The 15,459-nt window shown below is 22.6% G+C and overlaps 3 protein-coding genes across 3 annotated transcripts; 2 read left to right on the top strand and 1 right to left on the bottom strand.

The window, feature by feature from the left end:
- Positions 1–3,313: 3,313 nt before the first annotated feature.
- LOC122498714 (histone H2A-like) lies at positions 3,314–5,844 on the top strand. Its single transcript, XM_043606582.1, has 3 exons — positions 3,314–3,474; positions 3,563–3,770; positions 5,276–5,844. Exons 1-3 carry the CDS (start codon positions 3,453–3,455, stop codon positions 5,454–5,456), a joined length of 411 nt encoding a protein of 136 aa, XP_043462517.1. The 5' UTR covers positions 3,314–3,452; the 3' UTR covers positions 5,457–5,844.
- Positions 5,845–6,361: 517 nt separating this feature from the next.
- On the top strand, positions 6,362–10,298 carry LOC122498737 (UBX domain-containing protein 1). The gene is made up of 7 exons (XM_043606624.1): positions 6,362–6,563; positions 6,655–6,708; positions 7,727–7,888; positions 8,007–8,258; positions 8,386–8,638; positions 9,024–9,204; positions 9,918–10,298. Exons 1-7 carry the CDS (start codon positions 6,508–6,510, stop codon positions 9,962–9,964), a joined length of 1,005 nt encoding a protein of 334 aa, XP_043462559.1. The 5' UTR covers positions 6,362–6,507; the 3' UTR covers positions 9,965–10,298.
- On the bottom strand, positions 9,917–13,518 carry LOC122498738 (ribonuclease Oy-like). Its single transcript, XM_043606625.1, has 3 exons — positions 13,287–13,518; positions 10,867–11,410; positions 9,917–10,658 (listed from the first exon to the last, which is right to left on the bottom strand). Exons 1-3 carry the CDS (start codon positions 13,349–13,351, stop codon positions 10,500–10,502), a joined length of 768 nt encoding a protein of 255 aa, XP_043462560.1. The 5' UTR covers positions 13,352–13,518; the 3' UTR covers positions 9,917–10,499.
- Positions 13,519–15,459: the final 1,941 nt, after the last annotated feature.

Below are 15,459 nucleotides of genomic sequence, written 5' to 3'. Positions count from 1 at the left end.
TTGTAATTTGTAACATAATATTTTAAACGAAGAAAGAAAGAAGAAGAAGAAGAAGAAACAAATAGAAACAAAAGCACCGTGTAACTTATTTTGTTCGCTGTAATGTGAACCTTGATATTTGTATCGTACTCGAAGGGACGTCGGCACATTTTTGCAAATAATGAAAAAAAATGCCACGAAATTGGTATTTTATTAATAAACAGCATAAAAATATCAATAATGTGACAAAAGAAATTCAATTTCAATTGAAATTTTTCGAATATAAACTATTTTGTTATTTCAAAAAGCATCAATATTGCTGTATAGAAAAAACAAGCAAACAAACAAAAACAAATGGAAAATCCACAGTAGGAATTCCTTTGTGAAGTCTGTATTTTGTAAACTCTTAGAACAAAGATAAAAACGTAAAAAAAGAAAATAAATCGAAGAAAAGAGAGGAATTTTGTAATTTTTTGAAAAAAAGTATTTTTTTCCGTTTGCGAAAGAGGAACGTAATTTTTATTTCTGGTATTTGGAAATAAAAATTTTATTTTAAAAATAACGATTGTAGATTTTGATATTAATAAAGGCGAAAAGAAAAAGAAGGAACGTTTTTTTACTCTTAATAATATCAATATCTATGATATATTTAAAGCACGTTTCTCTCTTATTATAAAAATTAATTACGACGTATCCTTCGTTTTGTTACCCTTGTTTCCAATGGAAAACAGAAAAAGGCCAGTGATCGCATTTTAATGAATTTTGAAGGCGAGGTACTTATAGATAAATGTGACTTAAAATAAAAAATTGCTCGAGACTCCAGAGGAGTACTGATTCCATTATTGCTCGTTATTCAGCATTCAACATTCCATTATTATCCATAACGAACGGATAGAAAAATTTTCCCATTGTTTTTTTTAATTTTCGAGTCGTAAATTATATTATTATTTATTTTATATAAATTAAATTATTATTTATATTATTGTTTATTCAAATTTTTTACTGAAAAATTTGTAGGATATATTCAAATAAATAATAATAATTTCTTCATCTACAGTTTAAAAAATAAAAATTTGTCAATAAAAAATATTGTATTCTAGGTGAAAAATATTTTTTCTTACAATCGTTGGATTGAGTTGTGAACTAAATAAATAAAATAAATAATGATAAAAATAATTATTATTATCATTATATTTTGTTGTTAACTTCACCGACGTTAATTTTTTCCATTTCGGTTCTTTTTGAAAGAAAAATATATTTTTAATATTAATAATTAATAGCAAATATTGATTTAAAAAATTCATTTTCGTGAAAATATTTGAAAATGACGTTGAAATGAAAAAAAATTCTTGGGAATATTTTTCAAACTAGTAGAAAATAAAATAAGGTGTTTTTGCGTTTGCTGTTTACTTCGATTGATGAGAAAAGGTATTTTTTTGGGGAGGGAATTTACTTATTTTCTGAGGCGAGCAATATTTTTTCAATAAACTATTTGTTTTGAAATGGCACTTCTCAATGGATTTTCCAGCCTAAATCATTAATAATTATTAATTGCGAAGAAGAACTGACCCGTCTATAATTTTAATATTTTTTTGTTTATTGAGTGCCTATAACCATTGTCCTACATTTGTAAATATCATTATTTTTATGTAAACGTGTAAGAAATAAAAAGACGGCAAAATTTTTTGTCGTTTTTTTCTTTTTGATTTGGCCAAAATGTGAGCCTAGAAGTAAACCATTGAAAATTTTAAACTAAATCTTTTTTTTCCTCTAAATTTATTTACACCTCACCTTGTAATTAGTTAATAGAAATATATTAGTATTTTTAACGATAATTTATTTTAATATTTAAATATTCAACGAACATTTTCAAAAAAATATTCATTTATTTACTTACTATTTTTTAATAATTAATATTACTAAATAAATAAATTTATTTATTTAATAATTAAAAAATTTGAAGTTCAATAAAGTAAATAAATAAAAATTTCAATGAGGAAACTATTAATCAAGAATAATTGAGTTTTAATGTTGGAGAAAGTATTATATTTATCGATTTAGTGCGGATCTAATTAATTTTCTCATTAAATTTACGAAAAAATATATATATATATATATTACCTATTTATAAATTTTTAGATATACATTAAAATGTCTTTTACATTAAATTATAATTAAATTTCAGTGTACTTATATTTGGTACATTAAAAAAAAATATTTTGTATCAGTAGAATTTATTTTCTTTTTATTTATTGATATTGAGAAAAAGTAGGGAAAAAAATTATAATTCGATCCATTCGATCGTTCTCTTTTCACGAAGGTAAGTTAAAATTTTTAATTTCTCTTTAAAACATATAAATTGCTTAATTATTATTAATAGAATTATATAATTATATTTTTAGTAAAAAAATTAATTCTAAAATAATAAATATAAAAAGCGATTCGATTTTAATTCTAAATTCGCAAAAACTGTCTGAGGAACTATCCGAGGAAATGCCAATATTTCGAAAAACAAATAAAAATATTGAAATGAATTTAAGTTTTAATTCAAATCAAAATCAAGTGATTATTTATCCCAAAAAATACGAGTTGTCAATTTACTTATGCTGCATTTTTGGACTTATGTTTTTTACATTATTTTTAAATTTACACAAAAATGTACTTACTCATTAATCCTTGGATCCTTGTTATCATTTTCATATTTTCATTTTTCCTGACATTGTAGTTTTCTCAATTGTATTTTTTTTACTCCAATAAACCAATGTGTAGAAAGAAAATATTAACTTTATTGTTTTATCGCAAGTGGAAATAATTATTAATAATTTCAATAATATATAAATAATAAAAATAACGAAAATTAAAAGGGTTAAGAAATATATAACCTCAAAAATAGACTATCGACGCTTTTTGAGTATAGGAAGCAAATTTTATCCGGAAAACTTTATTTACATTACGGAAAACTTGGAACATTGAGTAAAATTTTTAATAGAGAGAAGAGAAACAAATCATAAAAAGTTTAATAAGCATGCACAGAACATGCTTATTTTTCTTGATTTTTCTTTTGACTTTGAATATTTTAGAATCGATAATAACCAAATGGCGTTGTGATCGACTTCCGTTGGGTGGGACGCGCGCACATTTCGCGCATGCGCACAAACTTCTCACTCTACTTCACCAACGAAAAAGTGGCGGGAAATTTAAATTCTTTTGTATTACAAAATTCCCGCCACTCATTCATTGGTCGTTCGCAAATGCAGTGATATTTAACTTCCGGTAGAGAGAAATCCCGCGCAAATTGAAGCGACAACAGCGCCAAAAAAGCCGTTCACTTGTTTCTCACGTTTCTCACACCGGGTGAAATAGATCTTAACCCTAAAAATTTATTATTCACTTGTGTTCACTTGTACTTCTGTTCAGTTTGAACGTTAATTTCTTTTCTTTCCTCTCTATACCTTTAAAAAACTTTTACAAAAATGTCTGGCCGTGGCAAAGGAGGTAATTATACTGAAATATTTACATTTTTCCGGTGAATTTTATAATTTCATTTCTATTTTTTGTGTTTGTGTGATTATATTTTTTAAAGGAAAAGCAAAAGCGAAATCAAAGTCACGCAGCAGCCGAGCTGGTTTACAGTTTCCAGTGGGTAGGATTCATAGACTTTTGAGGAAAGGAAACTACGCCGAGAGAGTTGGAGCTGGTGCACCAGTTTATTTGGCAGCAGTTATGGAATATTTAGCCGCTGAGGTATTGGAATTGGCTGGAAATGCTGCACGTGACAACAAAAAATCGAGGTATTTCTTTCTCTTATTCCCTTATTTTCTCTTTCTTGTTTTTTTTTCTATTTTTCTCTTATCAATATTTTTATTATATGTTCATTGTGATTGTCGGTCAAAATTTTTCTATTTAACTCTATTTTGTTTCGTGTTGATATATTACTGAAAAAAGGGACACACGATTCAAGTATACAATAATTACTGATATAATTTTAATCAAGGTCTTAAAATTATAGTAAATTATTTTCTGCGTGAGTAAAAAATGAAAAAATTCATCAAACTTTGAAATTTTATAAGTTAAATTCATTAACCGTTATTAATTTATATATTTATGTATTTAGTTCGAAATTTGGTTGACCTTTTCTATTTATTTATCAAAATAATACGTCTTGTTTTATTTTGATGATTTTAATTTTATACAAAGATTTATTTGTGAGCATTTCGGAGCATTTATTTGAATTTATTTAATTGATCACTCATTCAATTTAATATAATAAAAAGAAAATTTATTTCTGACAAAAATTTATTTTAAATGACTTAATTATATTGAAGAACTGCCATAAATTTATAACATTGCAAAATTCAATTATTATCATAAATAACAATATTCATCAGATGAATTCACTTATTTTTAAAATTAATAAAATTCTTCGCAGATATTCAATTATTTTCAAAAAATCTAAAAAATAAAAATTGTCAAAATTTCAATTATTTTTATGAATTCAAAATTCTTCGTCAAAATTCAATTATTTCAGGAATTTTTATAAAATTCATTATTTTCATAAATAACAATATTTATAACAAAAATTTAATTATTTTCAAAAATTTTAATAAAATTCATGACAAAATTTCAATTATTTTCAAAAATTCTCCTCATTTCAATTATTTTTAATATCTATTTTAATAAAATTTTCCAAAAGAATTCAATTATTTAAACAAAATTTTAATTACAATTTTACAGGAATTCAATTACTTAGCAATTTTTTATAAATTTCTTCGCACCAATTCAATTATTTTTAGTTTTTTAATGACGCTTCTCGAAAGAATTCAAATAAATTCAGAGAATTAAAAAAAATGGTTCTAAGAAATTCAATTATTTCGAAAAATTTAAATAAAATTCTTTTAAAAATTCTATTATTTAAAAAAATTTTGACAAAATTCTTTACAAGATTTAGTTTCAATTATTTTTACAAATAATACATTTTTTTATGGAAATTCAATTGTATTTTGTTAAATAATAGAACTCATTGCAGAATTTCAATTATTTTTAATACAATTTTAATCGAATTCCTCGAAAAATGTAATCATTCGTAAAAATTTTGTTTAAAATTCATCGAAAGAATTAAATTATTTAAAAATTTGTTGAAAAAATTATGTATAAGAATTCAATTTTAAGAAACATTTAATTAAGATTCAATAAATTATTTATTTTTTTAGTAGTTTAGATGTAGTTTAGATAGATTTTATTTAGTTTATAGTATTAAATTTCAAAGAGAATTAATTTGTTTAAATTTAATTTTCAGAATCATCCCAAGGCATCTTCAGCTCGCCATCAGAAATGACGAGGAGTTGAATAAATTGCTCTCAGGTGTAACTATTGCTCAGGGTGGTGTATTGCCCAATATCCAAGCGGTTTTATTGCCGAAAAAAACAGGAACCACAGGTGGCAGTGGAAGTTCCAATAAAACATCTCAAGAATATTGAGGAAAAAAGTCTATTTCTCTAAGTGAAACTTGTTATAATATTTAATTTTAATGTCTAAATAATTAGGTAAACATTTTCTTACCGATAGAGTAGCTTGTACATGAAACCCGGTTTTTTATTGAAGAAGTGACGAAAATCTTTTTCAGATTAAAAAAAAAAAATAATAACCAACTCCAGGCACAAATTATTAATGTTCTTTTATGTAAATTAAACGTCCATGTTTTTTTTGTAATTGTGTTATTAATGTTCTTTTATGTAAATTAAACGTCGATGTTTCTTTTTGTAATTTGTGTAATTCCAGGAACAAATGATTTTTTGTAATTTTGTTCGTTTCTGTGTTAATAATTTTGTTTCTTTTTAAATAATAAATAAGAAGTTGGTTTGATAATTAAATCTTTTTAATATTTTTAATCCGACACTTTTTTCCACTTCCTTTTTTTTGTAATTAAAATTAAATTTTTAATTTTCCTATAATTTTCTTTTCTATTCATATTTTCACATATTTACAAATATAAATAGAATTCTTAACTTTTTGAGTAGGAAATTAAAATTATATTGAAAAAATTTTTACTTTTCAGTATAATTTTAATTTCCTACTTAAAAAGTTATAAAATAAAATTCGATTGCTAGGTAATAAGTAAAACTAAAATTGTGAAGTGTTGACTAAGTCTTCCAAATCAAGAAACTAATTTATTAAATAAAAATAAAGAGTGTATATAATAAACCAAAAATATATTTTCCGATCTTTTATCTTTTGAAAATTTAACGTTTCATTGAATCCCAAATTTCCCTCTTTCTCTCTCTTTTTTTTAATGAAAAAATAACTTGACAATTTTCAAAAACAGGAAATATATCCCGAGTTTAAAGTATACGCAACTTCCGGCACATCCGGTATCCGGTTAGTTTCCCGGCTTTACAGTATAGAGCGTCTCGTCTTTTGATCTTGAAATGGACATGACGTTTAATTTGTATTTGTGACAAATTTTAATTTATTATTTTTCCCCAATTTACATCGTTGTCTATTAACACAATTTTTTTTTTATAAACAAAAATGTCGTCGTCCGATATTGCAATGCTGGTTGACATGGGATTTACCATGTCAAGCGCGTAAGTTTAATAAAAATATTCATTTTTTATGTATAAAAATGAAACATAACCTCAAAATATACTTACAAATTTGATTTTATCCATTTTATAGGGAAAAAGCTCTGCAAATAACGGGAAATAAAGGTGTAGAACCAGCAATGGAATGGTAAAATTTACATATAAATTTTCAATTATTATTTTTAAAAGTATTTCAGGTATTTTAATTTTTCAATGTTTTTGTTGCACTTTTCCGAAAATTTTGCATGTCACTATTCTTTTGCACTGTCAATTTTTTTTTCAAGAATTATCATTGTAATATTATTAACATTGTTGACTCAAATTTAGTTTTTGTATCGAAAATAAAAGAAAATTGACATTTTAAAATTTCTGTGAATTTAAGCAAAAGATTAATTTAAAAACCGTTATAAAGTGGAGAAAATGCGAAAAATATTATTAAGAAAGAGGAAACTTAAAGAATTTAAAATTTACAGTATAAAATATGTTAAAGGGAACTGAGTTTTTAAAAAATGATATTTCCACTTTTCACTATTTCGAAAAGTCACATTTGAGGTTATTTTTAAGGAACTAAACAAATGAAAACTAAATTAAAAATAGAAAATGAAGCAAATGTTTAAAAACTTTCTGAATTATTATTTTCATGAAAAAGAGTCAAAGTTAGTTTGTATTACAATTTGTTTAATTAAAAAACTAATATTTTATTATTATTATTATTATTATTATTATTATTAATTATTGTTTAATTTAATAACTTTATTACTTTTTTCTTCTTTTTTCAGAATTTGCACAACTTTAAATTCGCTAAAAGTTGAAAAAAATTCAATTATTTTGAATATAATTTTAATAAAATTTTCTCAGTACTTCAATTATTTATAAAAATTTTGATAAAATTCATTTTAAAAAAGTCAATTTTAAGAAATATTTCATTATTTAATAATTTATTTATTTTTCTATTTAAATAATTGTATTCTCGTAGAACTTTCTATTAAGAATTGATATCAAAAATGAATTTTAGTTTTTTTTTGTTCTTAAAACAACTTTTTTCTCCTTTTTTGAAATTAATTATCAAGTGCGAAACTTGTAATAATTAATAATATATTATAATTTAAATAATAATTATTGTCATTATGATTAAAAATGAATTTAATTATCAATTAATTATCAAGGCTGTTGGCGCACAACGATGAATCGGAACCTCCCGAATCACCTGCAGAATCACCAGTTGGAGAGAGTGCTCCTGATACGGTTTCTGCTGCCGAACCAAATCAGGATATGGCTAGTGCAAGTGGAGAAAATAAGGACGTCGCAAAATCGATGAAATGTGACGTGTAAGTCACAAATTTTTCTAAATTTTTTCTCTATTTTCCGGAAAGAATTTACTTTTCCTCTATTTTTTAAGAATTAATATTTCTTTCTTTCTTTCTTCAAAAAAAAAAAAAACAAAAGTTGCGGAAAATTATTTAATTCAACACTCGAGGTCGAGTTTCATGCGACAAAATCGGGTCACGATCAATTTTCCGAGAGTACAGAGTCGAAAAAACCATTGACCGACGAGGAGAAGAGGGAAAAATTAAGGCAACTAGAGGAAAAACTCAAAGAGAAAAGAAAGGAGCGTGAGGAAAAGGAAAAGCACGAATCATTCGAGAAGGAGAAATTAAGAATACGTTCTGGAAAAGAAATGTCCGAAGCAAGAAAAAAGTAATCTTAATATTATCTTAAATTTATCTAATTAATCTTAAAATTAAAGAAAAAAATCTTTAGGTATATATTTATAAAAAAAGGAAGTTTTCCATAAAATTAATTTTCTATTTTTCTATTTTTAAAGATTAGAGGAAGTTGAAATGCAAAGGATATTGGAGCAAAGAAGACGCGAGAAGGAGGATGACAAAAGAGCTCGTCAAAGGGTTAGAGAGCAAATTGAAGCCGATAAAGCAGCGAGAAGAGCAAAAGCTGCTGGTGCAAGTAATCAGCAAACACCACCTGCGACGCCAAATGCAATCTCGCCAACTGCATCGAGTCCAACTGAAATTGCTCCCAGTACTGCCGTTAAAAAGGACTATAATCAAACTCGACTTCAAGTGCGTATTTTACATTTTTAATATTTCCAAATCAAAATTTATTTTCCTAAGAAACAAGGTAAAATTAAAAAATTAACTTAATTTTAAGCAGTTTGAACGTTAATTAAATTAAATTTATTAATTTATTGATAAATTCAAATTAATATTAAATTTATTAATGTTCCCAATATTTTTTCCTAAAGAAGAAATTCAATTAAACTTTTCTTAAAACTTAAACAATTAAATATTAAAATTAAAATAATATCCATTGTCCGTATAAATGTTGTAAATAAATTTCTTAAAACAATTTTGTTTTAAAGAATTAAAAAAAATTCTGTTTTATTAATACATTTTTTATAATTTATTCTTTATATAAATTAGAAATTTGTTTACTGTACTTTTCTAGATAAGACTTACAAATGGACAAACAATAACGCAAACTTTTGGATCCAAGGAGCAATTATCGGCTGTGAGACTTTATATCGATATGAATCGAACTGATGGAGAAGGATCTTTTAATTTAATGACGAATTTCCCACGAAAAGTTTTTACAGACGACGATTTCGACGCACCTTTGGATGTTTTGGGTAATTCGGCATTTATTAATTTCGGATTCAATTTTTTTTTTTTAAGAAATTTAGCAGTAAATAAGGAACTTATTAATTTACTTAATGAATTAATAAACAAGTTATTTATTTACTTTTCAATTATTTATTTAGTAATAGGTGAAATAATTTTGAATAGAAAATTTATTAGTTAATAATTTATTTTAATAAATTATTTTAGTAAATTATTTTTATAAATTATCTTATTAAATTATTTGTGTAAAAAATAACTATAAACAAATCTTTCAAAAATTCTTTTTGAATATTTTTTCTAATTTTTCCAAAATATACAATTAAAAGGTTTTTGAATAATTGAAATTTTGTAAAATTTAATTGAAAATATTGCAATTTTTTTACTTTTTTAGACTTATTAAAATTTCGAAAATTCGAAAAAATTATGTTCGAATATTTATAATTAAAATTCTCCAAAAATTGTATTATTTTTAATATATTTTTCAAGAATTCAATTATTTTTAAAAGATTTTAGTAAATTTCAATTGTTTGGGAATTTCTCAATTCTGTATAATTTAAAAACTATTATTTTTCAAAAATTTCTGTATTATAATTTTTTTGAAATATTATTATTATTATTATATTATTATATTATTATTATTATTTAACTTTAAAAAAAATTTTTTAAATAATTTATAATTATAGGAAAATTAATTTTAATTAATCTTATTAATAATTTTCAGGTTTGGTACCCTCGGCAGTTATAATTATCCAGAAAAAAATACAATGATCATCGAAACAATTCTCGTGAGCTAAAGAAAATAATTAATATTACTACTATTAGATTTTTAGCTATTTTTTAATTAAATCGCAATTTATCGATTTCTGTATGCTAAACCTGTTTTTTTTTTAATTTAAAAAGAACTAAAAGAGAAATTAAGACTTTTCTTTTATTGATAATAATAATAATTAAAGACCTAATCTTAAAGAAAAAGAAATTTCTATAAAAATATTAAGAAGCGACCAAATTTTTTTTTATTTTTTTATTTACAAAGTCAAATACTGATTTACAATTTGTACCAAGCATTACATGTGGACATAAAAAATATATATCTCTTCGGTAATTTCTTATTGTCTAATAATTCGACACTTGATTAATAATTCTCCATTCGACACTTGATATTAAATTCTTTTTTTTGGTTTCAATTCTCTTTTTAAGTTTTCACTCGTATTTTCCTAGAAAAACTTATTGGAAAAAAGTTTTTTTTTTCTGGTATATTAATAAAAAAAAATTGTCCTAGATTTTTTCCTAAATTTTTTATTTGTTAAATTCTTAATACCTCGTGAGGTACAACTCCGAGATAAGTGACGTTTTGTTTATGATTACAGTCGGTTGGAAAATTTACGATTCCATCGCAGTTTGTTAATTTTAATTGTTTATCGAAACAAATTCGTATTTCGAAAATGTAGGACTCGTGGGTTTTCTGCGAATGAAAAGAAAGCATTTTATTATTTTGAAACTAAACAATTTTACTTGAATTGATTGACTTGATTATTAATTAGTAATTATTTACTTGATTTCTAAAAAATTGTATTATTTTAGAAAAAACATTTTAAAAAATAAATATATGAAACGTATTTTAAAAAAATTAGTTATAATAATTGATTTTGTAGGAAAAATGGAAATCTTACCGGATTCTTGACGCACATAATTTGTGCATTGACGTTTAGAATTTTTTTAATACCATCGAGAATAGTTTTCACTGGATAGCCATTGCCGGGAATAATATTAACTTTGGCGAGAATATTTTTCATATCATATTTATCAAGTAAATCGAGTCCCATTTGAAAATATTTTAATTCAGTATTCATTTTGTCCAAAATCGAAGCACAAGTGCCGTGCTTGTCCCATTCGTGTTTCCAAAATGAACCCGGTTTCATTCCATACTCAACGTCCATCCATTTTAATTTTAATTCACTCTCAATTCCTGACAAAGCTGTTAAATTGAAATTCATACTTGAATTACAAAATTCAGGGCCAAGTTTATGAAATTGCGTCGGCCAAATTCCATGTATTGTCCATTCGTCATCAACTGGTAATGTGCAATTGTGTTTTTGTGATTTTTCCTTCCATTCAAAGCACACTGATTGCGGCCAATGTTGAGTGAAAATTAGTATATCAAAATTTTTATCCGTCGATGCCTTCAATCTTTTGCGATAGTGTGAATTTTTTCGTCTTGAAAAGAAAAATTATTTTCTTAATTAATTAATTTTTTTTCTTGTGTTTTTCATTTTTTTCTGTCAATTTCAAAAATTCAATTTTTTTTCAATTTTTTTTCAATTTTTTTTATTAAAATCCAATTTTTTTAATTCCATACAAAAATCTTTCGTTTTTTAATTAATAAATTAGTCATTTAATCTTAATACTTGAAAGGGGAAATTAATTTTTCTTATCTTTTCTTAAAAAGAATAAAAAAGAAAATTGTTTTTTATAAATTGATTTATTTTTTCAGGTTCAATTCTAATGAACTTTTATTAAACACAATTTTACAGACTTCGCACTCGATATAATTAATTTTAAAAAAGTAGTTTTCAAACTAAAAATGTAGCTATTGAAAAATTAAACTTGTCGAACAAAAAAAAACTCGTTTTAGACACTTCACAAAACTGACAAAAATTCTATTTTCATATTCATGAAAGAATTTAAATATTTATAAAAATAATTTAATTCTTGCGAACGATTTTATTAGAATTTTTTAAAATAATTGAATTTACAAGAAAAAATTTATTACTTTTAAAAATAATTTAAATCTTATGACGAATATTGTTATTTATGAAAATAATTGAATTTTGCAAGGAATTTTATTAAAATGCCTAAAAATTATTTAATTCTTTCGAAGAATTATTTATGTAAATAATTGAATTCTTCGAAAGAATTTAAAAAAAAACATTTTTTTTAAATAATTAATTTTTCGAGGAATTGAAATTAAATTTTTAAGAATAATTTACATTATTTGAGCGATTCCTGTAAAATTGTATTAAAAATAATAGAAATCCTGCGATGAATTTGATTAATTATGAAAATCATTGAACAGTTGCAAAGAAATTTATTAAAATTTTCAAAAATAATTGAATTCCTTAGAAGAATTTTATTATTTATGAAAATAACTAAATTATTGGGAAAAATTTTATTAAAATGTTTAAATAGAATTGAATTTATGTGAAAAAATGTTCTTATTTTTAAAAAGAATTGAATTCTTCATAAGAATTTTATAATCATTGTTTTAAATAATTAATTTGTTTGAAATAGTAGTAAATAGTAGGTGCGAAGCCTGTAATTATTTTATTAAATTAATTATTACTGAAAAATATAGTTCTGATATTTTGCAATGTAATGCAGAATTGATTAATAAATGAAAATGACCTTCTTGAAAATTTATCTTCTTGCAACTGTTATAAAGAAGTTTATTGACAACTAAAAAGTATTTTCATTTTTAGAAAAACAGACTTTAGTCGAGATAAATTATTCGAGCGAAATTTTTATTAAATTTTTCAAAAGTTTAAATAATTAAAAATTATTAAATTGTTATTATTATTTGTAAATTTTTAATTATTATTATTAAAAGTTAGAAAAGATATTTTCTTTTTGAAAAGTAAAAAAATAAAAATATTATTTAAGCAACAATAGTTATTAGAATTCGTAGGTATTTAAATTAAGTTACACGACAAAAATAAAAATAAATTAATTATAAAAAAAAATTAGAGTAAATTTTAATTTTTTAGTAAATTTGTTATTTCATACAATCAATTATTGTAGCAAATTTTTGTTTGGGTAAATTTTATTACTGAAAAAATAGTATTAGTGAAACATAATTTATCTACTAAAATAAAAATTTTTTTATCAAAAATAATTCAATAAAAATTAAAAATTGGAATTTTTCACTTCTTTGTATATTAAAAAAAATGCATACCTTTTGTATTAATTGTTCTAAAACACCTGTTATGAATCATGATTGAAAAATAGATTTTTACTCTAAATGAAATGAAAAGAAATTTTTGTTATATAAGTAATATTTTTTTGAAAGTGTAAATATTTTTTTTTACAAACTTACCCTTGTGAACATTGAATAAATAAAATGAGAAAAATAATTAAACTCCAAAACTGTGTGAAATTCATGGCAAAAACACTTTTTTTTAGATCATTTGGAGAGAGAAAATAAAGGAATTGAGAAAGTGAACGTTCTAACAGTTTGCACTGCTCTGAACTGACACAAAGGAAAATAAACTCGTTTGCCAGTCACTATAAGTCCCCTCTTTTTATTTACTACCCACAAGTATCTTCATCATAGACTTCGTGTTTATATATAAATCTGAAAGTCGAGTAAAAAATTTAAGGGTATTTTTATTTTTCCCAAAAAAAAGAAGAAAATGGTGTCGATTTTTATTTTACTCCAAAAGAAAAAAATAAAATGCTGTCGATTTTTCTTTTGCACAAAAAAAAAAAAAAAGAAAATGATGTCGATTTTTATTTTACTCCAGAAGAAAAAATAGAAAATGCTGTCGATTTTTTTTTCCTAAAAAAAGAAAGAAAATAGTGTCGATTTTTCTTTTACTCCAAAAAAAAAAAAAAAAAAGAAAATGAGAAAAGAAAGAAAATTAAATATTATTTAATTAAATTAAATTATTAAAGTTTATTAATTATTAATCATTAAATTAAATTTATTTATTTAGTCAATTATAAATAATTAGATAAATTTTTGTTCGTCCAAGTCTTAAATTAATTAAAATTAAATAATCAAAAATTAATTTTTACCTGATTTATTGTTTTACTTTCTTCAAAAGAGAAAAAGTTTTCATAAATTTAATAAAAAAATGTAATAATTTCATTTATTTAGTGTTTGTAAAAGTATTTTTTAAATAAAAAGAAGAAAATAATGATATTATGGCTGAATAAGAGAGATTTCTTTTCAAAGTGTTTTATAATTATCAAAACATTAACATCGCTACGTGTCAAATGATTCAGTAAACTGTTTTGAAAAAATGTATTCATATTCATTACTCATTATTAGATTACATCTAACACAAAGTAGCGGTAATGAGTTTTTTTGTCTCAAGTTCAATCAGTCTTTGATTATCTGATAAAAAATAAATTTTCATTTTTAAAAAGCGTTTAGCAAAATTATACGAATATTATTATATTTATTTTATTTAATGAAAATTAAGTTTTTAATATTATTACTATTATTATTATTATTTCTAATTTTACTAAAAATAAATTAAAACTGAAAAAATTTTATTAATGTACAAAAATACTAGTTAAAATAAAAATATGACAATTAATAAATTTTTGTCCGTTTAAACTTAAATAAATAGATAAATAGTACTTAAATAAATTTAATAATAATTTAAAATTTCTTTTTTCTTAATGTTAAGAAATAAAAATAAAATTCCAGAAAAAGCAGAATTTTAACATGATTATGTAAATATTTATTTAAATTTCACATACATAACAATTCGTTGACAATTTTCTTTTGTACAATAAATATTTACAATTTGCTATAAAATCTAGCGTTGAAATATTTTATTAAATATTTTCAAAACTCTTTAATAATATTACATTTTTCCTAAATTCGTAAAGAAATAAAATTATTTTTCTTAGATAATTATATTTTTCCTAATTTCATAGAGAAATAAAGTTATTTTTCTTTCTTAAAAAGAAAATTGTTTAAAAAGAAACGAAAATTTCTTTTTTGAATTAAAAATCAGAAAAAATTTTTCTTTAAATTTGCAGTAAAAATGTACAAAAAAATGGAAAAAATCTACATTACTTTAAACTTTTAAAAAAATAATAATTCACAAGTATTTTAATCACTTATTAAATATTAATAATGTTGAAAATAATATATTTATGTACATTTTGAATCTATATAAATATCTAAGTAGCGGTAAAAATTAAAAAATGAATCTTGTAAATATAATTATTAATTATTTAATATGTAATATTCAAGTTCATTTTTCGAACATTTGGAAAAATTTATGGCACACTTGGCTTTTATGTATAATATTACAAGTAAATAAAATATCGATATTTAAATACGAAAACAGATGATTCAGTTAATAAATAAAATGAATGTAAAAATCTATTTTGTTTTTTCTCTATAAATATAAAAATATAAACCGAAAATTAAAAAATATAATTAATTACTATTGTGATATTGTTAAATTAACTACTTAGAGCTTAATTTCAATAAGAGAGAAATAAACATAGTTCTAAAAGACATTTCT

Source organism: Leptopilina heterotoma, unplaced genomic scaffold, assembly GCF_015476425.1.
Source record: "Leptopilina heterotoma isolate Lh14 unplaced genomic scaffold, ASM1547642v1 Lhet_158, whole genome shotgun sequence".
NCBI classification, from domain to species: domain Eukaryota; kingdom Metazoa; phylum Arthropoda; class Insecta; order Hymenoptera; family Figitidae; genus Leptopilina; species Leptopilina heterotoma.
The sequence above is the reverse complement of the archived record's forward strand: the minus strand, read 5'-3'. Positions and strand labels throughout refer to the sequence as shown.